The sequence below is a fragment of the Nestor notabilis genome, unplaced genomic scaffold (assembly GCF_000696875.1).
Source record: "Nestor notabilis isolate BGI_N333 unplaced genomic scaffold, ASM69687v1 scaffold14814, whole genome shotgun sequence".
Lineage (NCBI taxonomy): Eukaryota > Metazoa > Chordata > Aves > Psittaciformes > Psittacidae > Nestor > Nestor notabilis.
Window position 1 is genome coordinate 34,247 of NW_009925265.1, and position 25,115 is coordinate 59,361.

General features: G+C 40.1%; 1 protein-coding gene across 1 annotated transcript in view; it reads right to left on the bottom strand.

Annotated features, from left to right (window-relative positions):
• LOC104404530 (neuron navigator 2-like) overlaps positions 1–25,115 on the bottom strand; it is a gene marked incomplete at its 5' end in the record, with an annotated part of 53,464 nt that overhangs the window by 2,829 nt on the left and 25,520 nt on the right. Inside the window, 3 exons of the mRNA XM_010012981.1 lie at positions 1,383–1,495; positions 4,273–5,371; positions 23,448–23,605. Coding sequence (XP_010011283.1) covers positions 1,383–1,495; positions 4,273–5,371; positions 23,448–23,605 — 1,370 coding nt within the window. The remainder of the gene's footprint in view (positions 1–1,382; positions 1,496–4,272; positions 5,372–23,447; positions 23,606–25,115) is intronic.

Consider the following 25,115-nt stretch of genomic DNA (forward strand, 5'->3'; position numbering starts at 1 on the left):
CCCTACCTGTGCTCTCTTTTGGTTTATATGTGCTTTTAAATTAGAAGCATCAATAGTTTCTATGTAAGAAGAGAAGAAATCTGTCCCTTATTTCTTCTAATTCATTTGGGTTGAGAGACCATTCTGTTTCATATGCTCCATCTTCCCTAAGATCCCTCTATGTACTGATGCTGTCAGAGGGGTTTGGCTCCATGCAGCTGGGTTCTGCATCCCCACTGTTTGAGGCTGTCAACCATCTTCCATTTTTAGATATCAAAACTTACATATTCTACTTGAACAAAAAATCTCAAGGATGTGCCATTTATTTTCCTTTTAAATATTTAATCCACCTAGGTATAAATTGTACACACAGATATGCTCATTTACACATTCTCCTCACCAATGACTCTGCCTTTTGCCTTTGCCACCAGCAAATGTGCAGCCAGGTATAAACCCAGCACTGACAGAATATGTACAGTATAAAATTAATTCAGTTATGAAACTTCTAGCCACATGATTGTTCCAAGCAGGACAATCAGTTTCAAAACTCACATTAAGCTGGAGGACACCAAGATTAAGTGGATGAAAAAACCTTACTGGTGAGAAATATTCCAGTAGTATGCAGTAAGCAAAGTCATTGACCCTGCTGAAATTGGAATAGGAGGAGACTTGACTGTGACTAAACCCATATTTTAGATCTTTAGTAAAACATGGTTGCTAAAAATAGTTTTATCAATAAGCTTAAAAATTATGCTTAAAAATTATTGCTAATCATCATATACTTCTTTCAGGAGCATGAATTCTAGATAAATATATGACATACTTTCTAATTTAGACTGCTAATATTCTAACTTAAATCAGTGACAGCTTCTGTATGCTAGAGAGAGCAAACTGTAGTTGGATTTTGGCCTCCTGTTGCTGCAAAGACCACTTCTCAAATTGATCAGATTTGTGTGAGTAATACTGAGATTCCTTCAAACCTATAAATGAACCAATACATCAAGGAAATTAATGTAATCCCTTCTGTAAGGTCTGAGGCAAAGTTTTAAAAACAAAAAAGAAATGTCAAATGCTTGGGAATACTTAGGATCCTTCAAATAGCTCAATCCTGAAAAAGGGCTGAACATCTCCAAGAAAAACATTAAGTACCCTGCATTCCTAATGATTTCGAGAAATTTGGGAGGCACACCATTGTGCAGAACTTGAGCATCTGTTATTCAGATCATTGAAACACAGTTTTCATTGCTGAGGAGCTGAAAGAAGTATCGTAACTCATCAGAACTAAAGCATTATGAATAAAACCAAACTGAATCCACCCCTAAAGAGGGAGCTCTTGACTTCAATCTTGCTTTAACCCATTATTTAACCAGACCACAGCCAGAAGCTCACATTGCAAGATATACCTGAGAGGTCTTCGAGAGCAGGCTGTCCAGTTTTGACATAAAGAGCAGAATCCATGCTGACCCCTCCTGTGCTGGCCTCGGCTGTTACATTCCCTTCATTGTCTGTCTGTGATCTGGAAGGCAAAACAAAAGAGATGTGCAGTCACCTCCATCAAAAGTATCTCATGTGTAACAAGCAGGCAATTGCACCTGCATCAGGAACTCTGTCCCTTTCTCCAGAATAGACCAGCAGACTAATTTTCCATAATTCATTAGTCCCATGTTGAATTATGTCCTAGAAATGGAAAGAAGCACTTAGCTGTAAGAAATAAAAAATTCATAGTCAGGAATAGGCGTCACAGCTCTTCAGACAGGGCCTGAAGACAACTGAATTTCCATCTAAATTTTAATTCTCAACATCAGTTGTGGCTAATCTGAGCTTGTATTGCATGAATATAAAGTGGGTGCTGGGTGATGGCATGTTACATGCCTGCTGGTTTCCCTTCAACAGCTAGCAATGTCACTTATTTGTATTTTAAAACAAATAACTGGGTAAACCCAACTTCAAACTCCAATTTCTTGTCTGGCATCATGGCTGTCAGGCAATGAAAGGTGACGTTTTAAGACCCTCTTGGCAGATTTGAGTAACACATCTTGATTCCTTTCTTTTTACTAGTTGCACTCTGTTTTGCTCCTAGAGCCACATCAACAAGTGGCTAGAAGTTCTCCTGTCCAAAAGTTAACTGCTGTACAAAAGTGAAGACAAAGCAGGGAATTACTATTGCAGTATTCTTCATTTCAGTTGACACTATAGTAAATGTAGAATAATTTCTTGGATCTCTTATTCAACAAAAACAGATGATGATATCTATACTCAAACTAAGATGAACACCAAGTAGAGTGCTTTTTTTGTTGTTTTGGCAGGACATTAGAGTGATAAACTTTGCAATCCAAAGTACCACAAACACATTTTTGGAGGATATGAGGGATAAACAATAAAGCAATGAGTTTGCAATCACAATTTTCTATTTAATTATGGATTAAAATAGTATCACTGTACTGGCAATTATTAACTCAAAGCAAATATCCAAGAAGTACCAGTATTAGATCCCATCTTCAGATCAAAATGTAACAATAATGCCGATGTATGTTGCAAGGGCAAGAGAAATCAAAAGCATAGAATTCCATAATGGTCTGGGTTGGAAGGGACCTTAAGGATCATCTAGTTCCAACCCCCTGCCACGGGCAGGGACACCTTTCACTAGACCAGGTTGCTCCAAGCCCCGTCCAACCTGGCCTTGAACACTGCCAGGGATGGGGCAGCGACCTGTACTATTAATACAAGTTTTAGCCAGATGAATTTTTTTCAGCTAGTTCTTTTTCATGTGTCAACCAACTGGTGTTTTCCTCTATACACACAAGGATAACACTCTAGGGGTCAGAAGAATCAAGGGTCTCTTCCCATTCTGCATTTCTACATAGGCCTTTAGCATCCCACTCCTTCAAGTTCATTCCATTTACATTCAGTTTTAGTTAAAAAATGTGGCCAATTTATTACATTATATCTACCAAGAGATCAAAGGCAAAAATTATTATAGAACTGAAAAAAATTATGGGAAAGGGCAAGAGAGATATCCAAAGGTTATGGAAAAGCATCTCTGTAAGTAAGAACTAAACAGGCTAGGACACCTTAGCCTAGAAAAAGACACGTCTTAAGGGACGGAAGGCTATAACAGAGTTCTCTCAAATCATGAGCGGCAAGATGATGCAGACGCAGCCACCACTTGCATTCTCTTCCTATGAAAGTATTGAGTGGTGTCAAAATCAACTAGGTGGTGGTGATCAAAATCAATTAAGTGGTGTCAAAATCGACTGTCAAAACCAAAAATCCTACCACCTGACTCAGAAATTTCTTGTGTCATGGTCAGGCTGGGAAGCATGTCCTTAGGAAGCTTTGTTATTGATTTCCCTCTCATTACTCTTCACTATTTATCCTCTACTGCCATTGCCAAATAGAAGATGTTGGACTAGATGGAGGTTGGTTGTTGCCCCATACGGCTGCTCTTTTGGTTTTCTCATTCAGGGTTAATGCACAGAAGAGCAGGCTTGGTGCCCGGCCTTACATATACTAAGAGATTTTTATTTTTTAAGATTTCCCATTACTGCTTATAGTGTCAGCCACAGCGAAGAGAATGGGTGTTCTGTGTCATAAATTGGTGTCGCAACAACTTTGAAAGCTGTGATGCTTTAAAACAAACCTAATCCACATGGTACAAACCCAGGTAAGAACAGTACCTGCTCAAGAAGGTGTTAGCATTCTCATCTTAACTGTTAGTAGGATTGGATACAACAATTATTCACCCTCCTATCTATCACAGCTTCTTAGACATATTAGTCTGCTGGCCTTTGCCAATGGTTTTTGTGTAAATCATGGAACAGTTTGAGTTAGAAGAAACCTTAAAGATCATCAAGTTCCAACAACGTATAAACTGTCAACTTGTAAAGCAAGAAACTTCAACATGACTTCGCATGCCAGAGAGGCACTATTCATCAGGGACTGTAGCCATACAAGGAGTGATGGGTTCAAACTTAAACAGAGGATGTTCAGGTTAGATATAAGGAAGAAGTTCTTTACTGTGAAGGTGGTGAGAGAAGTATTAAACGCCTCATCCCTGGCAGTGTTCAAGGCCAGGATGGACAGAGCCTTGGGTGTCATGCGCTACTGTGAGGCATCCCTGCCCATGGCAGTGGGTTGGAACTAGATGATCTTAAGGTCCTTTCCAACCCAAACCATTCTATGATTCTACGATTCATCTTGCTGCCTCACTACCCTCTAGAAAAGAGTGTCCAAAATCAATCTCCCTATCCAAGCATCATGTTTGAAACAGGCCATTGGAGAAGTTCACCTTACCTGTACATGAAGGGAGCTACCGTAGCAGTGTTCGGGTGGCTGTATTGCTGTTGGGGATGAGGTAGCTGAACACTCACAGTATTGCTCCCTGTGGTGTGCGTCATTGCAGCAGTGCCATTGACAGCTTGGCTGCTGCTGCTGTTGTTGAGGCCTCCAACGCCTTTTCCTTCAGAAGAGGCGAGGCTGGATGAGGAGCTGGAATGCCTGCTGTCCAGCTGAGATTTCTGATGAGAGAGCCCCGAGCTGGCTTTCCCGCTGCGGCTTCTCTCACCTTCCTTTGTAGGAATGGGGGCACTTGAGGATTTCCCTGTGGTGGTTTTCATTCCTGGTTTTGGTATTCCACTGTGCGAAGGGGCAGAGACCTCCTTCTTGGCACTATTCAGCTTTCCCCCTTTAGGGATAAAGCTTGCGATCTTGGAGGACTTTTTTGGCATCTCTGTTGTCACTAGTGCTGTCTGTTCTTCTTTTGGTTCCTCTTTCAGGTCCAGCTTTTCAGTCATAGATGTTCTCTTTGCAACATCTTTACTTTTATCCTTTTCCTTCTCTTTCTGCTTCTCTTTATCCTTCTCATTACCCTTTGGAGAGCTTTTCTTATTAGTTAGTGCCCTGCTAAAAGTCCTTTGTGCAATTCCTTTGAGTGCAATTTTGGGACTACTGGACACGGATCCCGGATTGTTCCCATTCTGATTCGTGGCATCGATTTCTTCGCTCTCCTCAAAGCTGAGAAGCATCTCTAGTTTTTCACAGCTGTTGTTCTGAGACCCCGGACACTCAAGTGTTGTCCCTCCTGCTTTGGAGCCTCCTTTGCTATTGAAGAGTTTTAGTTTTTCAAGCATAGATTTCTGATTGTTGGGAGTTGTTTTGGCGATTTCCGAGGTTGGCTTTGGAGGCTCTGGGTTGGGCTGCTTTACAGATAACATGGAAGATGTAGCTGTGTGCTTAGCACTGAGCGACTTGCTGCGCCAAGGTTTAATAGCAGAGCTGGGCTGAGGGATGGCTGATGAGTTATTGCAACTAACAGTACTGCTGCAGCTTTGAACTGAGGATGAGACATTTTCATTCATTCCTGTGGGCTGGGAAGCCGGACTGTCTGCAGGGTCTGGAAAAACAACAGAAAACAACCCAAAAAACCAACACAGTAGTACCTGATATTGTATATAGTCTGAGATTACTTCTGTATTGAAACAGTTGGAACTTTACACTAATAACATTAAAAATACAGACACATATTAGTATATTCAATATCAGTATCCCTTAAAGTAAAAGCTAGTTTTCTTTTCCTACCCAGTAAAACAGCAATGAGCTCCTACTATGTAATTTATATTTACTTGCTGTTTCAAGGAAAAAATAAAAAGAATCTCCTCCAATTCAAACCAAAATGTGTTCTGCAACATGTTCTCCCTTATTAAGTTCATAATACTTTTTCATTAAGCAAAAACACAGCACTATTTTCTAACTAAGGGTTCCCTCTGCTTTTGGCAAAATACTTGCTGGGCAAGTTTGATTCTTAGAAAAACCTCAGGCATATAAAAAAAATGCGGGAGTAAGGAAAAAATTATAACTGAAGTCCTTTCAGTTATCGGGGGGGGGGGGGTTACTTTGTATGCAAAGGGTAGAAGAAAACTCCATGCACAGAAAGAAAACCAATTCTGTCCTTATGTAATGAACCTAAATTAAGTATTACTACATAATCCAGCACTAAGAGAAACTAGTGGCAGTCATTTACAGCCCTCCTCCCACTCAAGAAAGCAATTCTTTTATTCATGTAGTTCCTTTTAAAGTTACTTGTTCTCATTAAGAAATTAGTTCGGAGCTTAAAGAGAGCTTGAAAAATCACACTCACCTACCAGTGGCCACTTCTCCTCTGAAGTTTCTCTTTGCAGAATTTCCTTTCTGGAGACGTTACTCTCTCAATTATCACAAATGTGTTTTCTGTTAAACTGCTCATGTTTCCAATTAACTTTTGTCATCTATGTCTGTTTGCCTGCCCAGCAGCCTGCTGGGGATTAACGGCTCTTACCTATATTTCCCTGCCCTCCAGCAATAAAGTAAACTGTGTATAGAGCTGCATTTTTTTAATTCAAAAATCAACAGCGGTTGGGAGCGTGCGTTTTCAGCAGCAGGAGCAGCCCTGTGAATTCAGCCCTGTAAATCACGAGTCGCTGCAACCACACAGGGGCTGGTTTACCTCATTTTCAGCTGCTCAATGAAGATACAGCTCTGTTAACCGCCCCCCTCTGATCCAAACCAGATCTACTAAAGATTTAAAGCACATACATCTTCCTGACTTAGTGCAGCATCGGGTTTCTAAGTGTATTAGAGACTCCTCAATAAGAAACTCAGTCATTTCACGTCATTATGGACAAAGTGTGATAGCAGGAATTAGTGACACTTTAAAAAATGTTACTGAAGTCAGAAGATTTTCTGGACTCTGTTATTGACCAATAGCTATTATACTGGCTGGTTTTGCTAGTCCTTTTCCTATGGCAAATTACCCACATGGAGCTGGACGGAAGCAAGAGCTGAATTACAGACACAGAAATGAATCGTACTTCTTTTAGCACCAGTGTGCTGACCTTCAAGGCATTACTCCTGCTTTACTCTAGTCCAAAGGAAAAACCAAGCCACCAAATGTCCCAAACAGCAATACCACCTGGTCCTCTGGTTGCTCCGTTCAAGCCGGCTCAACTCAAGATGTGTTAAACAGGTCTGAAGAAGTGATAGCGTAGGAGTTGCAGTGACTCCCAGTGCAAGGGGAAGTAGCAACCCACCATCACAGCATCCTACCCGCAAACAGGAGAGAGGAAGGAAGGTCATAACTACTTCAGAAGCTGCTGGAAATGTTACCACTCTGTTTCCAACAGCTGTGCACCACTGCTTTTCCCTTCATGCCTCTTGCTGTACACTGCTGCTTTGTTATTATTTTGACTTCCTTAAGTCCTCCTACCCACTAAAATCTACCTCCCATTGCAACACTGCACCATGCTCCTTCTGTAAACTCAGAATAAGCAAACCTTTGTCTCAGCCTGCCTTCCACAGAACACGCCCAGCACTGTAATGAAAGCTTCACAAAAATCCCAATTGTGCATCATGTACAATTAATTTGTATAGCTTCTTTTAAAGAAATAATAGCTGCCCATCTCAATAACGAGATACTTCTACAAAAACAGAGATTAATGGTACTTTCAACACTAAGTTCCTAATTCAAATGCCCTCTGGCCTAATCATGCTAAATAAATCTTGACACAAAGTGTATCCATGCCCATAAATCATCAGAGCTACCAGTGCTTCATTCATGCCTAGGATGAATTTAGAACCAGGTTCAAGGGATCAATCTAATGCCCGCATCAATATGGGCAGGGAACCCTTTGCTTTCAAGGAAGAACTGATTTGCAGGGAGTAAAGGGACTGGGACAACGTAGGGTGACAAATTGGAAGTTACTAGCAATAAAGAATGCAACTACAAAGTAGAAGAGCTGGTTGCATACTTAGTTAGTACAACATATGCAGCAACACAAACCCAGCTCAGGGTGAAGCAGCGTTCAGTCTGAGCATACAGCCAACACAACAGTCTTGGAAAAGAAATCCAATTTCTTCCCAGACAGGTTCTTAACAAGAGTTTGGAAAAAAAATAAAACACAGGCAACATGTTATTGGTATGGCCCAAGCCATCCTGCATTCACCAGAGCTCCAAGCCTACAAAGAGTCCTTGTAAGAGCTGTGACCTGCAGGCAGAGGCACACACCCGAGAGAAGAGTTAACTGAGTACAAGGCTGTGGTCCATAACCCAGCTGTAGAGTCTGACTCCATCTTGAACACTGAACTAGCTGTTAACACTGCACATCTGCTGTGGGAGCAGAAACCAGAGGCAGCCCACATCAAAACAAGGTTCCTACCAGCTCTACAGTGTTTTCCTGGAAGTGAATGGCAGGTGTTTGGTTCATTTGGGGCATCGACTCCATCCTAAGAACCCTGGTGAGTTCTCCAGTCCACAGACCTTTTGGGGAAAAGCTTTGCTTGGATCAAGTGAAACAGTTTGTTTTCCAAATCTAAAAGAATTGCTCAAAATTTATTTCCCAGAGAAACGGAGAACTTTTTCATTTCTTCTTTCTTTGAACACTTTCAGTTTGTTGGTTTTAGTTCTGTTTGGTCACTGCACAGAACACGCTTGTTTCAGGTTGTGTTTTTTAAACACAGCATTTCGCTGTGCGCCCAACTCCCCCACATACACCCTCCTGTTTGGAACTTAACTGTGCTTCCCTTGCCAGTGGCGTAGGATGAGGACAATGCAACTCCTTCTGTAACTACTGTTACAGTTGCTCCTCATTTACAGCCATGTCAGAGAAATCAGAATAAGGACAACAACAATATGAGTGTACCATTAAAAAAGAAGAATACGTTGCAACATTCATGTAGCTTTCAGAGTCTCTACCACGTGTTATCCAGGAGGTGAATTCTGTGAACACTGGATGCTACACATCCAAAATGGATGAAAAAATATCTACAGACTCTTCAATACACGTTAAGCATCTACACTTTGGAAAAGGAAAGAAGATATTTTCTTACACAAGTACAGTGGATTTTGATTCATGCTTGGGTCAAATACAGTGACACCGGAAATTCAAAGTCCTCAGGTTTTCGTTACTTGGCACCATGCAAAGTTAATGCAAGAAATGAAAGGTTCACTGTAAAACACGCTCAAGAAAAACAGCCTTAGCATAAGAAAACTTGGGTCTTTAAGATTCTCCATTCCTTTATTACAAACAAGGCTGCTGGCTCTTTTAGTCCTCAGACCAAACTTGGTAAATAAAACAAGTTCTGCTGCCAGAACGTAGATTCAAACACGAGGTTTCCCGATGAAGCAGTAACATCAATACGCAAGTAACACATCAGCATGCAAAGGGGACAGTTTCATTCAGCATAGCATAGGCCTTTCTTTCATTAAAAGAAGGACAGGTTTCATGCATCCGATTAATAAGCTTATTATTTCCCATGTGCTCCTTTGTGAGGGAGATACTTTCCTTTTTCAGTAACCTGCATTAACTAAAACTGACTATAAAAGAAATGTTTTCAAACCCAAGCTACAGGCTACAATAAATAATGATTGCTTCCCTCTTTTCAAAGTCAAATCTTGGCCTGAAATCTATTTTGTTCCTAGCGTTCCTGTTAAAAAAGATGTTGGTGGTCTAGTTCCAACGCCAGTGCACACTATAGCATGGGTAAATCTGATTTCAGCTGCTCCTGCAAAGTCTTAACTGCATCTGCAAATCTACCCATTTATAATGGAGAAAAAAAAAAGAGTCTGAATGCTTATAATCTTATGATTTAATTCTTCCACTGAACTCTTTGAGAGCTTATGTTATAAGGTCAGGAGAAAATGTAAGCAGTTTCCCATCATTTGTCATGTTGGCTCTAAGCAAGTCAACTTTGATTTGCTGTAACTGAAAACTTCGAAACCCAATCATCATAAGCACGAAAAGCAACGCAAAGAAAGGATGTTCTCATCGTTACTTCTCTTAGGAGGGTCAAGAACTTAACAGCATTTTTATTCACTTCAAAATTAACAAGCTGGCATTTTTGATTTATGTTATGGGAAAAATGAAGGAGTTCTCATTAAGACAAATATCTTTTAGTCCAGCCCATAGATTAGATAACAGTGTTAAAAGCAAATCCACCACCAAATTCTAATTTAGGAAGCAAAAGCAGATCTCCTCCATGACATGATAGTATCAGAACTGCAGAAACCACTGTGGCGGTTTCATCATCTTCCACCTAGGGGAATAACTGGTGAGTGTTGACCCTTCCCATCCACCCAGCAGAAGGCTCCTTCCAAACACTACAAATAATGAGTCCTACAGAGAAAAACTTTTTAGCTGAGCTACTCTCTTCAGTAATGATCTGTCATGCTCAGCAACCCCCTGAAATACAGAAATACCTGTATTTCTGCCAAGAGCCAACTATAAAGATCACAATCTTTCCATAATCCAAACCACGAGGAGGTAGAGCAGAACAATCCCAACAAGAGCAACCTGGCACTCAGCCCTTCCTCAAAATAACTCTTTGGGCCCACCGACATTTCTATTTCAATTGTAAAGCTGCTGACCCAGGAGAACTACAGCTGGGTGGAAGGGATACTATGGCTCAGAGTGGGCAAGAGGCATGGCCTCCACCTGCATAAGGACTGAAGCTTTGTGTTGTCTCTTCTACTCTGGACCACAATGAAAAGCAACAAGACTGTTTTCTTTAAGCAGAGATTGACAGAGAGGGAAAATCTGCATAACCTGAGAAAAGCTCAGACAGGAAACATTTTGCTTTGCTGAGGACAAAAACTTCACCAAGGTGAGCGGAGCTGGTTCCTTCAACTTCTGTCCACTGCCTTTCTCTTTAGGGGTGATTTAATTTACAGTAACACAAGACAAACATTACCTTTATTCCCTGATAATTTTCTTTCCTTCCATCATATCTACTTCTTCAATCCCACTACTGTAAAGCCTGTAGCTTCAATAGCAGTTCCGTGTACTCACAGAAATGGTTTGTCCCTCTGAAAATCCGCACTGAAGCCTATGGATATGGCAGGAACTCAACTACATGTCTGTAAAGTCACCTAAAGTTCACATAGAGCTCCAAGCATATGAAACAACAGTTGTGCTGTTGCTTGGTTTTACATTGCCAAGACTCAGTGTTTCTGCTGAGGTGAAGGGAAAGAAAACTGGAGCGCAGGCAGTCCATTTCTCATTGTCTTGACATAACTGACCAAGACACTGAATTCCTTCTTGTTTTTGTTTAGTTATTGTAAAATTCAAAATGCTGTCCACATGACTGCCTGAGAAAGAGGTTGGAGGGACCTCTATCGACCACATACCAGTAAGATGACCATAAAGATAATGAAACAAAGTTTACTGTGCTGTTCAAAGCAAGTTGCACTCTCCATTTAAATACTAGACAAATACCATTCTTTCTCATTACTTTCTGTTTTCTTCTCATTATTTGTACAATCAAATCCCCCAAGATTTCTCATAACAGAGTTATTCAAAAGTATTAATGAATTCCAGGCAGGGAGCTGTTATGGAGCTTAGATTTTATATGTAGCTGGAGTGGACAATATGTACACTTAGCGGCCTTGATCTGACACATCTCTCCTATGGGTTGGTTAAAAGAAACAGGCCATATACACATTGTATGAGACTTGCACTTAGCAAATTCTGTCCATTGGCCTATTTTTACTATTAGTATTGGCTCCAATGAGGGCTTGGAATTACCACAGAGGCAGAAATGCAGGCAGATTTTTAATAGAGAAGGGACAGGAGAAACCATCCAAGAAAATTCCCACTGATCAGTCAACATGCCAAGCTAAACTACATTTTAACTCAGAAATGTCTTTCTCTGCTCAGTGAGAAGTCATACAACTGCCCAGCTGTACACAGTAAAGTGGTGAATGCCAGTGCACACTCAAACATGGATACTCTGTGTTTAAACAGAGTCGTCAAGCCAAACTGTACAGAAATACCAACACATTACCATCACCTATTTGTGAACATAAATAATTATGCAGAACTCTACTATATATTCATATCAAAACCAGATGACAGACACATACTGCTATGTATACTAGGGTCTTCTTCATTTCCTCTCTGGTCAATGAACCCATCCCTCTGCTATCAGTCACCCATTCTTTAGGTATATCTCGTTATGGATGAGGAACACGCAAAAGGCTCAGTAGAGAAGCCACAAATGCAAGGACCAGATGGGACTTTGAGCAACCTGGTCTAGCAGAGGGTGGGAGGTTGACAGTACATGAGCTTTAAGGTCCCTTCCAACCCAAACCATTCTATGACTCTAAGAGACCAGAGAGGCTGGACAATGCTGCTATATAAGGAAAGGAGGCTTCTATGGATATGGTAGAAACATGCTGACACTTCCAGAAGCCTAGGACATAGCACCACTGCTATTTGCTTTCCTATGATTTAACAGTGAATTTTCTTTTCCATGGCTGTTCTTCTGGCACAATTCACCCAGCAATAAATTTTCAAGTAATTGTAAATATTTATTTTAAAAGGAAACATCTAGGAACTGTAAATGCTGGGCTAGCTCTTCAGCTGGTCTAAATTCATGTGGTTCCACTGTCTCCAATGCCACTATGCAGATGTACGCTGGGCAAGCAGCAGCTTCTCAACAGTACATTTTACTTCAAAGCTCAGATTTTTATCCTCATGAACTGCACAGTTACAAACACGTCATTGGCTTTTTTTTTTTTTTTTAAAGTTTGTGGGGCTTGTTGCATTTTGTTTTGTTGGGTTTTTTTAACATTTTTTGGCTCGTTTTAGGTATTCTTAAAGCTTATACCAACTATGGCAAAGTTCTGTGGTCTTGTAAAGCTCCACTTCAGCCACAATTACGCCTTCAGCCAGCAATTGTTTAGTTAAAAGGGGACATATTTCTGAATGCCAAATTCAGCCAGTTGAACAGTTGTAAAATTAAGCACGAATACTGCATACTCATATCTTGTGCTATAAACGTACCATACTGCTTGTTACATTCTAGCAGTCTTTAAGCTGTTTTATGGGCACACATCCAACATAAATATGTCACTGAAGATACACTAAGATGAGCCAATCATTCAAAAAATATATTTGATTAGAAAAGTGAAAGGGTGCAAGTATTATCCCAGGAGATACACACATATATCTATCTCAATTGCCCAAAGATGAGTATTTTCTTTGACACTAATGACTCTCATGAGGGTTGCCTACTGACCTAAGCCAATAATTTATGTTTGGGAAATACAGAAGCATTAATACATTTAGTAAATTGGAGAAACAGACTAAGCCAGTACGATGACATTCATGGAAGCTGACTAAGAAGTTCTGTGCTTAGAAAGAAGAAATGGAATTCCCAAATAGAGAAAGTCAAACCATCAGCTAGGCAACTGTACTGCAGAGAAGAAATAGCAGCTACCCTAGCCCCCAGCTGCACAACTTTATAACGTGACACTAAGGAAAAACAAATGTCATTCAGGAATGCATTATGAGCGTTAGATAGAGAATTATAGAACGTAAGTCGGAGAACGTAATTATTCCATCCTACTCAGCACCAGAGTAAGGCATTGGGTAGAGCACCCTGTCCAGCTCCAGCACCTCTCTAAAAGTGATTGACAGACTGGAAAGAGGCCAGTAGAGACCATCAAGACATATAGGAGATTTATCACAGGGAACCTACGAGAAGAAGGTTGAAATAGTAGAGATTGTTTAGTCTAGAAGAGAGAAGGCAGAGGGGAGACGTTGTAAGCCTTCAGATACATTAAGACTTACAAACAGGACAGAGATGAAGGAATAGCAACAATGTGCTTAAGATTTAGCCAGGCAGAATCCTGGTGTTCTATTAAGATCAAATGGAAAATGTAAGGGATACACTTAAGGAGACTGTCAAGTCCCTGTCATGCGACATTTCAGAACAGGCTAGCAAACACCTCTCAGGTATAGGTACAGTTGATTTTCCTCCAGAGCTGGAGCACAGGCTCTCCTGATTATTTACAGAGGCAATTCTATAAATATATAACGTTTGTTGCAAACTTATCGTAATTTTAAACACAGTTATTTAAACAGACTTAAACCCAGAAGGCATAGCAACCCTGCAAAGTTATGACCCTAGTTTATGTAAGGACATTAAAAGGGGACAAACTAAAACCTCAGGATTCTCCCAGGAAAAAAATACAAACCAAGCCATGAGGTTTCTTGGGGTATCTTTCAGATTATCCCACACTCCTTCCTTTGTCTCTCTTATTTTTTATCTTGCCACAATCAATTCATGACCACTTTACTATATCCAAGGCAAAATAAATCATACTGAACATGTGGTAAATACCTTCAATGCATGATAGAGTTCAAAAACCAGATAAGGTTATACCAGCACCTGCTTTTTGGCAGTGCACAAAGAATGATCAAAAATACCAATTACTGTGGCTATGGATTTGTTGAGACAAATTAAGTACACTTACATTATCATTAGTCTGATTTACAGCCAAGCCCCTCAGTCAGTACAAACAGTATCTCTTGACTGCCAGCACAGAGGCAGCAACCTAAATGCTAAGCAGAATATGATGTTTGCTTCCGACCTGACTTACACCAAACACTTGGACATTTTTAAAGGGTGGAATGACTTAAATTTGTGAAATTCTCATACTCTTGCTGTGTTTAGTCAATCACATTTATTCTCCAGTGAAAATCTGAAAGTATGGGTAAGCTGGTTTCAAACTTCATGGACTTACGCCTTTTCAACAGATCTTTTCCACACGTGCAGTCCTTTTAACCCTAGTCACTTCTGCACCACTTATAAAATCCACACTTCATAAGATTCATTCAATTTTCTAAAGAAAGGGAAAACTAAAAAGAAAACTAAAAACATGTCTGCCCTGTCCTTAAACCATGACAATATAGAACAGGTGTGAAAGTAACTAGTGCGGAAGTTGAGCACAGGAAATTTTTTCTAAATCTACACAGGCACCATTTTCAGTCATAAAGAAAGTTATAACTGCCAAAATAAATAAAAAAATAATAATTAAAAGAAGCAAATCCTTAACTTACTGTTACCTACCCATGAGCCAGCTGTTTCATTCTATAAAATCATTTCCCAGCTCTCTGACACTGATACACTGCTCATTGAAAAGGAGAGGAATCTTTCCATCTCAGGAACTCTGCTTATTTTTGCTAGTCTCTTATGAAATGTTAAGCCTTTCTACTGCTCCTGGTTTCAAAAGCCTTCCTCAATCCACCTCTCCCCCATCCTCACTCAGCAGCCTGGTAGAGCTGGGCTCAACACTAGTCCTTTGGCACATTTAAAACCAATTTCAAGGATGACCTTGCAGTATACACCAAAAAGGTCAACACCTTTTCAATATAGAATCATAGAATCCTGGACTGGTTTGGGTTGGAATGGAGCTTAAAGCTCACCCAGTTCCAACCCCCTGCCACGGGCAGGGACACCTTCCACTAGAGCAGGTTGCTCCAAGCCCCTGTGTCCAACCTGGCCTTGAACACTGCCAGGGATGGGGCAGCCACAGCTTCTCTGGGCACCCTGCGCCAGCGCCTCAGCACCCTCCCAGGGAAGAACTTCTTCGTTTTATCTAACTTGAATCTCCCTGTTAAAGTTTGAACCCTTTACCCCTTTATCAAATTTATATCAATTTTAGTATATCAGTCCTCAGTTGGAAGGTCACTGGTCAAGATACCAGGCTTAATATTTCACATTTCTGTCTCATCTAGCAACAGGTCTGCATGCCACCAGCTGTTGCAGTGACCTGCTCAATAGGAAGCACGGTAACTAACTTTGTGGATTTGTGTGAATTTTCTTTTCTAGAAGATACCACACACCTCAGCACTATTCAGTCTTTGATTAGTAAAAGATTTCATTCAAATTGCTAAGACTTGTGATAACAACTGTTACATATATATACACACACATACATACTACATATTATAATAACTGTTATAATACTGTTTAGTCTGGAGAAGAGAAGGCTCAGGGGGACCTTATTGCTCTCTACAACTACCTCAGAGGAAGATGGAGCCAGAAGGTGGCTGCAACTCTCTTCTCTCAAGGAACAAGTGGTACGACAAGAAGAAACAGCCTCAAGCTGCACCAGGGGAGGTTTAGACTGGAAGATTAGGAACAATTTCTTCCCCAGAGGGTGTTCAGGCATTGGAACAGGCTGCCCAGGGCAGTGGTGGAGTCACGATCTCTGGAAATGTTCGCAAACCGTGCAGACGAGGCCCTTAGTGCCATGGTTTAGTGGTGGCCTTGGCAGTGCTGGGGAACGGTTGGACTTGATGATCTTAAAGGTCTTTTCCAACCTAGTTGAACCTATGATTCTATGTTGTTATACTGCTGGTAGCTTCTATGAGTTGCCAATATGACTTCTTCGACAAATCAACAGTACATTGCAAGTGGTTTTCAAATTGGTTTAATGAAAAGGTCCCCCTGGGCTATGCGAAAAGCACCCCCTGGTTACTTCAAGATAGTTTTTGGAACATGAGAGTAATTGACCACAGACACTGTTGAACCTTGAAACCTGGAGTTACTCAGTACAAAGCCAAAGAAAGAACTTGCTTCAATGCTTAAACCCCAAGAAGTTGACCAGCACAGACTGCACAGTAGGCCACCTGGAAGACCAAATCTACATAGAGGTCCTGCTTTAGCTCTTCTCACTCAGCCAAGCAATCCTGCCTAATAACTCCCGTAGCCTGATTACTAACATGGACAAAGCCACAGAGGACAACTGCCGGTTTAGGCACAAAGAGATTGATTTGTCAACACGGGAGTTTTGTTATTGTCTCCCACAGTGGAATGAAAACGTTACAAGGTGGTTATGGGCTGTAGATACAAGTTAAGCTGCTATGAATTGTTACAATAAAATCTGTTTATTTAAACTTTTTGCCAGCCCCAAACCAAGCTGCATCAATGCCACAGGATTTGAATCCAATTTCACAGCTCCCCTGCCACAGCTCTTATGATCACTAACCCTGTACTACAGCCAGAGAACACCTTTTTCTTTCACATTCAGGCTTCTACGCTGGATGCTACTATAAATGGCTAAAAGAATTAAAATGTTCACTCTCTAGCAGGAATTTCTACCATGTTTTACAAGCCTCAGTGATCTTTTTCACCAATTCTTTTTAAAAAAGCTCTTACACTATTATTTGGCACAAAGGCAAAAGCCTGGGTTTTGTCTCTGTTGATTATTACTAATTTATTTGGAACGGGAAAATTGCATGAGGTTAAACAGAACGTAAGGCTTCCAGTGAGGAAGCTTGTGCAACATCACTTGACCATCCAAACAGTACAGGAGCAAAGCCAAGTCATTCAGAACATGAAATATTTCATCTGATTTTATGTGCAGCTACAGAAGAGGGCTTGCCCTCCATTTTCATGCACTTAAATGAAAGATTTTTCATTCAAGAAAACCACTAGGATCATCTGAGTTGATCTTGAAGATAATAAATATGGTTCAAAGAGTTTCTACTCAGCAATTTCTGAGCCAAAACTGTAACCCCCCATCTGAACATCAGCTCTGGGCAAATATTAAATTGTGACTCATTATGTCTGATTTAATCTCTTTCAATGGCTAATAATCCTCATTCTTAAAATGTCTATCCAGTTTGTGGTCTGAATTGGGCTAATTTCAAAGTCCAAGCAAACTCAATAGTTGTATGCTATCTACTGAGGTAATAAGGAATCCTTATTGCTAGAAATGTCACTACTAATAGGTATTCTGTAGATACCAAGTAAATAACTTTTCTTTTAGACAATGCATATAAATTAACCTTTTAAATACCTAACTGCAAAGGAGGTCTTCCAAACCTAAGGGCTCTTGTCTGTGTTTTATCAGCATTTCTCTTTTTCAAAGCCCATTTGAATAACTCCAAGATATTACCCACAAGAATTCTGAGTTTTGATCTCATCACGCACATTTCTCACCTTGTTTCTCAGAAGGACAAGGCTTTTTCTCCCTATTTCTAAAGTAGTATTTTTAAATTGAATCTGAAGGTTTGACATAATCCAAATCTGCCAGAGAATCTACCCTACAGAATATCCCAGTGGCCTTCTGAGCAGGGCACCTTCAGGAATCAATACCACATGGATTCTCACACATTGGGAAAATCCCATTGCAGCTACCTACATTTAACTTTGAAGAGTCATCCCTACTACATCTATGACAAGGTATGCCGTCCCTTCTTGAACTGCACTGATAAATAGAACTGTCCACATAGAAAGTGCACACATTTTTAGCACACATTTGTCATATGTAACCATACACCGATAAGACTGATTTGCTCGGTCAAATGGAGGTTATGTTTCCTTGCTAACCTTTTATTCACTTGGGAGGCAGTCCTAATAGTAATATTAGCCCCTTACTGCTGGCTCCATACGGGTCTGATCCATGCAAATTTGCCATTGCAGGAAGACCCTGTCTCTTTGGGATGTGTAGATCACAAAGAAGTATGGGAAGGATCCCGTACTTCCCTGTGTCTCTATGCCACTGTCTGTACTGGAAGTAGCATAAATAGGTCTATGGAACGTGTGCCTCTTGTCCTGTCACCATAAGCCCTTGTGAGTATAGTAACTATCCTTTACATACTAAGACAGTCACTAAACATAAACTGTGTTCCCAAGTTAAAGGAGGTTACCCCAAATTTGAAAGAAATAAAAGGAGGAGAGCATGTTTTTCTTACTCTCCTGCTGGTATACTATATCCATACCTGAAAAACCAAGATATGCAGAGCTAAGATGACTCGGCTAAGATGCTGAGTCAGCAGGCTCTGGTTTCAGAACCCTCATGAGACTTGCATCACGTGAGTTTGCAAGAACTCTGCTATTAAACAGTCATTTATTTGATGTGAGCACATGAATCTGTATGCTTATTTATTTTTTCTAATACTGCCTACTTAAGAGAAATCTGCCATTATTAGCACTGCCTTCTTCATACAGTTGAATACTGAACATTCCCTTTGATCTCACACGGAAACAGTCAAAGTCTGGTAGTGCTTTTTTCCTACTGACATTTTAGCTAACATTCAATCCAAAGGAAAAGTGTAATTTTTCCCACAGACTTCTACTGCCCTCTGTAGGATTACTTTAAATAAAATAGCAGGAACAAAGTAGAAGAAAAAACTAAAAAGGAAGTGTGCAAGACTGTCACATTACTGTATCACTTCATAAATACACTGGAGACAGCATAGTACTTGATGTTTCCTACAGCTTTGGAAGTTAAGGGATTTTATAGGCTGTGGATTCAAATCAGGAAGTAATAAGCAGAATATTCCCATACAATGTTAACAGACTTTTGAGACCTCAAAATGAAAACTGAGGGCCTGAAAATCAGTGCGGAGAGTGGCTGTATGAGGGTGTTTAGAGCTAGTCAAAAATCCCCTCCATCCTGCAGAACCGCAGGCTGCTTTCAAAGCATGTCTCGAAAGACTCTGCGCTGTGTGCAGCTAAGCGCAACACTGATGTATGTTCATGGGAAGACCAACTCTATCAGAGTCTTTACTGAGGTTGTATGCTTCAATATTTAAGTTTAATTCCTGATACTACCTCGGACACAATTCTACTCCTTGCCATGGACAAAAAAAAAAATAGATTTCTTTACTCTGAATTGCACTGACAAATAAAATTTGGCTGGTTTTTATTTGGTGGTTATACCAGACATGGCAACGTGAAGCCTCAAGACAACCAGTAATTCGTAACTTACATACAGGCATAGAAAAAAGCTCATTTTACACACTCATACATGATACACATGATAATTTGAACTCATAATCATGAGTTCAGTAGTGACCTTGGGAGGTGGCTGATGCTTTCATGCTATAGTATGCTTGTGGTTTTCCTGCTTCTGGCTGGGGTAGAGTTTATTTTCTTCCTAGTAGCTGGTACTGTTAAAGGGTATCAAAGAACATGAAAGTAAACCAAAGGTATACTTACATATACATGGACTACAGAAGTTGTGACAATTCAGAAATTAGTAAAAAGGCTGCATATTTACCCTTCTGTATGAAGGGACTACAGTGACATCAAAAATCACAAGCCTGAGTGGCTCATTATTTCCCCACAATCCAAAACTGCAATTAGACTTAAAAATTGCATTTTTCTTTAGCAAAAAAAAAGCCTCTAACAGCAATTACACATATTCAAATACTCTGCCTAGAATGTTACTGCAATTATAAATGGTTACCTTCCACTAGACCAGGTTGCTCCGAGTCCCATTCATCCTGGACTTGAACACTGCCGGGGATGGGGCAGCTTCTCTGGGCAACCTGTGCTAGTGCCTCACCACCCTCACAGGGAAGAACTTCTTCCTAATGTCTAATCTAAAGTGTACCACAGCATATTATCATTTTATGATGTAAGGAATGAGGGCACTGAAATTCTTGTAAGTTTGGGGAGAATTTCACATATGAAGTGTGGGGCTAACTCCAAAAAGCAAGTTAAACCTATCACACCCCAACCTTAAAGAAGATGTCCATAGGACTGAACTAGGTGTCTAAGTCCTCCTTACTAGAGAAGACCTGTCTCTTCTCTACATGTTGAAACTCATGTCAGATAGCATGTAAAGACTCAGAAGGCAAAATACTGAAGACACAGTATAAAGCTGTGAAGTAAATGTAAAGTGGGGAAGTGAGACTTGCAGCTTTTCACGTGCTCCTTTGTTAGGAGTAGGTACATCCCTCAAAACAAATGTGCATGCATCCAAAAATCTCTTGGTTTTATGTAATAATGTAATTCTTTTCAATGTTACATAAATCCTTTCCCTAAGATTTCTGCAAAAGCAGTGGTCTCATCATTAATTAATTAATGGAATCTTTCAAGAAATGTAGGTTATTTATTTTCCAGTAGCTATTTCTCCATGCTCCACTGACTGTCCTTTTCATTTCTGATGTATTCTGTTTCAATTAATGCACTTTCATTGCTGCAAGACACAGACAACTGACTAACAAGACAATGCACATTTGGAGGGAAAGGCCACAGATTAAAAACAGATGAAAATCACAACCTACTTTGTAAAGAAATGATTCAAACACAATACACTGAAGGCTACCTGCTATCACGAAGTGACCACTCATGCCAAAACACTCTGCCAAAGCAGGCAAATTTCCCTTTCTCCCATTTCCTTCTTCAAAAACACACGACAGAGCTGATGCTGATTCAAGAAATGAAAATTTACCAAGACTGGCACACAACATGGTCATGGGAGTCTCACTTCCTTAGGCAAAATCCAGGATATGGGTCAGAAAACTTGAATTGTCCTAACACTTTGACAATCAGGTTTGGCTGGGAACGTTACAATTAATTAAAGCCAAAAATTTGTCAGACCAACTGCTTTTGTTTCTCATGGATGCAGACCAACTTTGTGTCATGATTATATTTTTAAGTAAAGGTCGAGTTCCACTTACATAAGTTCTCATTTTATTTATTTTTTTAAGACTATAATTTATGACTGGAAATCTGACCAGAACAAAAGTTTGAGTAATAAATGCAACTTATGCAGGCTGTCAACCTAAACCCCAACCTTGTTTCTTTCAGTTATTTATAATATTCATAGGAAGCAGATGATGTTGTATGCTTCTTCAGCAACCAGTTTATCTTTCTGAAGAGATGGATTACAATGAGGAATGAGGGTTCACAGAAGTCTGTGTAAAAGCAGCTGATATTTAAGTTACTCGGTTGACAAATTATTGTTATTTCTCTATATGTGTGAGGACTTTTTTCTTTTTTCTTTTCTTTTTAAGACTGAAACCAGCACTTTCCTTATTTAGTAACCTTGGTAAACTAAGAAAAAGCCAAGACAGTTCCAGTTCTGTCTTCAATGCAGCCTAACAGCAGACCACCCATATGCAGGTTGGGATCATAGAATCCTCTCACAGAATCACAGGTTGGTTTGGCCTGGAAGGGACCTTAAAGCTCGCCCAGAGTTCCAACCCCCTGCCATGGACAGGAACACCTTCTACTAGATCAGGGTGCTCGAAGTCCCATCCAACCAATTATCTAGCCAAGCAACGTATGCTTTTGGGTGAGACACATCCCACATTGCTTCTCCCCAGTCCAGTAGTTACAGGATATGATCAAGAGAGGAGAACGTTGACAAGGAGGAGACAGAGGGAGGCTGGTAAGACATTACACGGGAAAACAAGGTTCCATTAGTTCCACTGCTCATGCCATAGCTTGTCATCTTTTTCTTTGAACTGAAAGCCAGATCCAATTCGGATTGAGAGATGACTGTTACATGCTGATGTTACAGTGAAGTCATTACTGTTTGCATAGTGTACCCTTCTGAAATAGTAAGCATGGATTGTCCCTGCCCACGGCAGGGGGGTTGGACCTAGATGATCCAGTCCTTTCCAACACAAACTGTTCTATGATTCTATGATTTACCACGGTAGAATGTTGCTACTTTATTAGCATATTATGCTAATATATTATATTATAATAGTAATGTTATCCAGCTGTGAACTTAATTTCCTTTTTAAAAGAAGTCTGATCAGGGTGATTCAGAATGTCCTTGGAGGATGCTGAAGACCCTCCACTGCCATCATCACAAGATGACGTTTGGGGCTGTAATGGCTAGATGGGGTAGCATTCCAAAAATGATACACATTGACAACAGTTTCTAGACAATGGAAAAACACAATGTTCTGAAAAGAAGAAACAAGCATGAGAACCACACACAAGTTGAACCAGACCAGTACTTTTCCCTCAAGCAAAACCCTCATTACTGTTAGTAGAAGTTATGCACAGACAAGAAGAAAACTGAAGCCTAAAGGCTGTGACTGCCAAGTCACTGCAAGAAGACCTTACTGAAATCCAATGCTGATCTATCTCTGCAAGCACAATGACTTTGTCAAGGATACAGAATTAGCTGCCAGCCCACGGCAACCATTTGACCATACCAGACTTAGAGAGATTTGCTCAGTTCTCACCAGCCATATCCCCCAAAACTCCACTGGTAAATGCTGCATGATAGAGCTCAGAGCTATAAACTCAAGCTAATGAATGTTGTCAGATTACTAGCTTAGTGAGTGGACACAAAGCAGGCAAATGTCGTTCAAAAAAGCACCACTTCAAACAGAACACAGTACTTGGCATTTCTGATGCACTGCCCTAGACACAGTTTCATTGGAACATTTATAAAGCTATTAACATGTTCCTGCCTTCAAATCCCATGCTATACAATTCTTGAAATGAGATTTAAATCATACATTTTTATAACTTAAAGGCTCTTCCACAAGAGTGCAAAGCACATGGTACTATTTATCATACAAAACTACTGAAGAAATCTTTAGTGGTCATTTTCCACTCCTGTCAAACTACTACTTAAAATGTCTTATTTTTTGATTAATTCATTCCTCCTTAGCTGTGTCTGAAGCAAAATGAAAAAACATGTTTTCTTTGAAACTATTTTTTGCATGTACCTTCAGGACAGCAAGCCACAACTTCAGCTGTATTAAAGGAGGACTACACCTTTCTCAAGAAAAGCCAGCTGTTTTTTGGACTGTAAATGTCACGTTTACAACACACATCCTTGAGACAGTCTTAAAGGTCCTGAGGCTTAATGGAAAATTCAATTTCCCCCCAAATGAAGCCACTATTAAGAAAAACCTGAGGATGCCAAAATCTCAAGTGCTTACCTTTGTCATTGCTACTTGTTGGTGTTGGAGGGGGAAGTCCAGGCTTAGATTTGTCATAATTGTTAAAGCTCTGGCTGCGTCGACTGTTGGCACTAATAGAACCACGAGCTTTGGCCTCACTGCCTGCAGCGGACACCCTCGTGGTGGGGCCTGGAAGTCTGATGAAAGAATTACAAAATGATTAAATATATTTAAGAAGCACTCTGGGAAAGAAACTATGGAATGCCATGCATAAGCTGAAAAGAAAAGGATAAATACCACAAGTATATACTTATAGGGGTCTTTGTTCTTTTATAAGAACAAATCAAAAAATCATCCCTGATAAAAAATATACATCAAACAAGCCATAGTCTGAATTGGTTTCCATCAGGAAAAAAAGTCCTCTGAACCAAAATTAATGGTCACTTACTCTTAAGTCTCATGAATCAGAAGCAGTTTAAGAAAATTCAGTGGAGTAATACCACTGATACAAGGTTAAGGCTACGTGAGACACTCCTGCTCTTGAACCAGACCACTGGATGCCTCATTATTAGCCAGACACATCAGGGCTACCCTTCTTTTGGAAATAACAGTGAAGAACTCCTCCCTTACACAGAAGCACATCACATCTCTGCTCTGAAAGCTACAGAGCCTAGCAGCCAAGCCACTTAAACTTGATTTAATGATTTGAGCCTCTAAAAATCATGCAGAGCTTAAGTGCTCCCTCTCAGGGCAAGCGCAGTATCAGTGAGCTGGTGCAAGCCTCTGGTTTAAACTGGGGCAATCTCTTCCAGCATTTCCTTACTGTAGCCTATATTTACAAGATTTAGGTAGGAAAAAAATAAATATAGTTAGGATTCTGCTGTAAGTAGACAAGGAGGGATAGTACTTTCATGCTTTTCAGGCAAAATGGGAGGAGGAAGCCTCTTCTAAAAAGCCCAGCAGAATTAGAAAAGCCACTGGCATTGCTTCTCAGAACAGTATATGTGCTTGAGTCCTTCAAAGTCAAAGTTCATACATAAAGTTTCCATATTTGTACTGTATTGCGTGCACTAAAGAACCTGTATTTCTACATTCCAAATAGATGAAATACATTAAAAATTGAAAGATTTGGTAGTTCAAACTGCATACTGAAGAGAGTTAAAGCTCAGTGCTTTGAAAAGCAAAGATATTACATTAAAGACTAGAAAATAGAACTAGTTCACATCCCCTACAGTAGAAGATAGAACCAGTTCACGTTTCCTACAGTACCACTGAAAGGGACTGCTCTTTGCCATCTTTACATTTTCTGTATGGTAGAATCTTTTTGAAACCTCTTTATATAAAACACAAAAATCCAGTTCTCTTAAATAACTTGTGCCAGTAATAGGCTAAAATGAAGAAGTCCTAATTGTCAGAGATAATGGGGATGCAACCAACCAAAGCACTGTTGTACCTCTGGGAAGGAAGAGAAGCCAGGCAGGAGTTTGGCAGGGCTTCCTAAATAAACTGACTTCTCCAAGACTAGTGAAGAAATAAGGAAATATGAAAAGAAGAATAAAGGAAAAGAGCAAAAATGTCAGCAGCTGCATGCGCATGCTTGCAAAGCTCTAGAGAGAATAAGACATAAGACATTCAAATACAAACCCAAAAATTAATTTACAAACTCAAACCACCACATATATGGCACAGCACATCATGGTTCTGAGG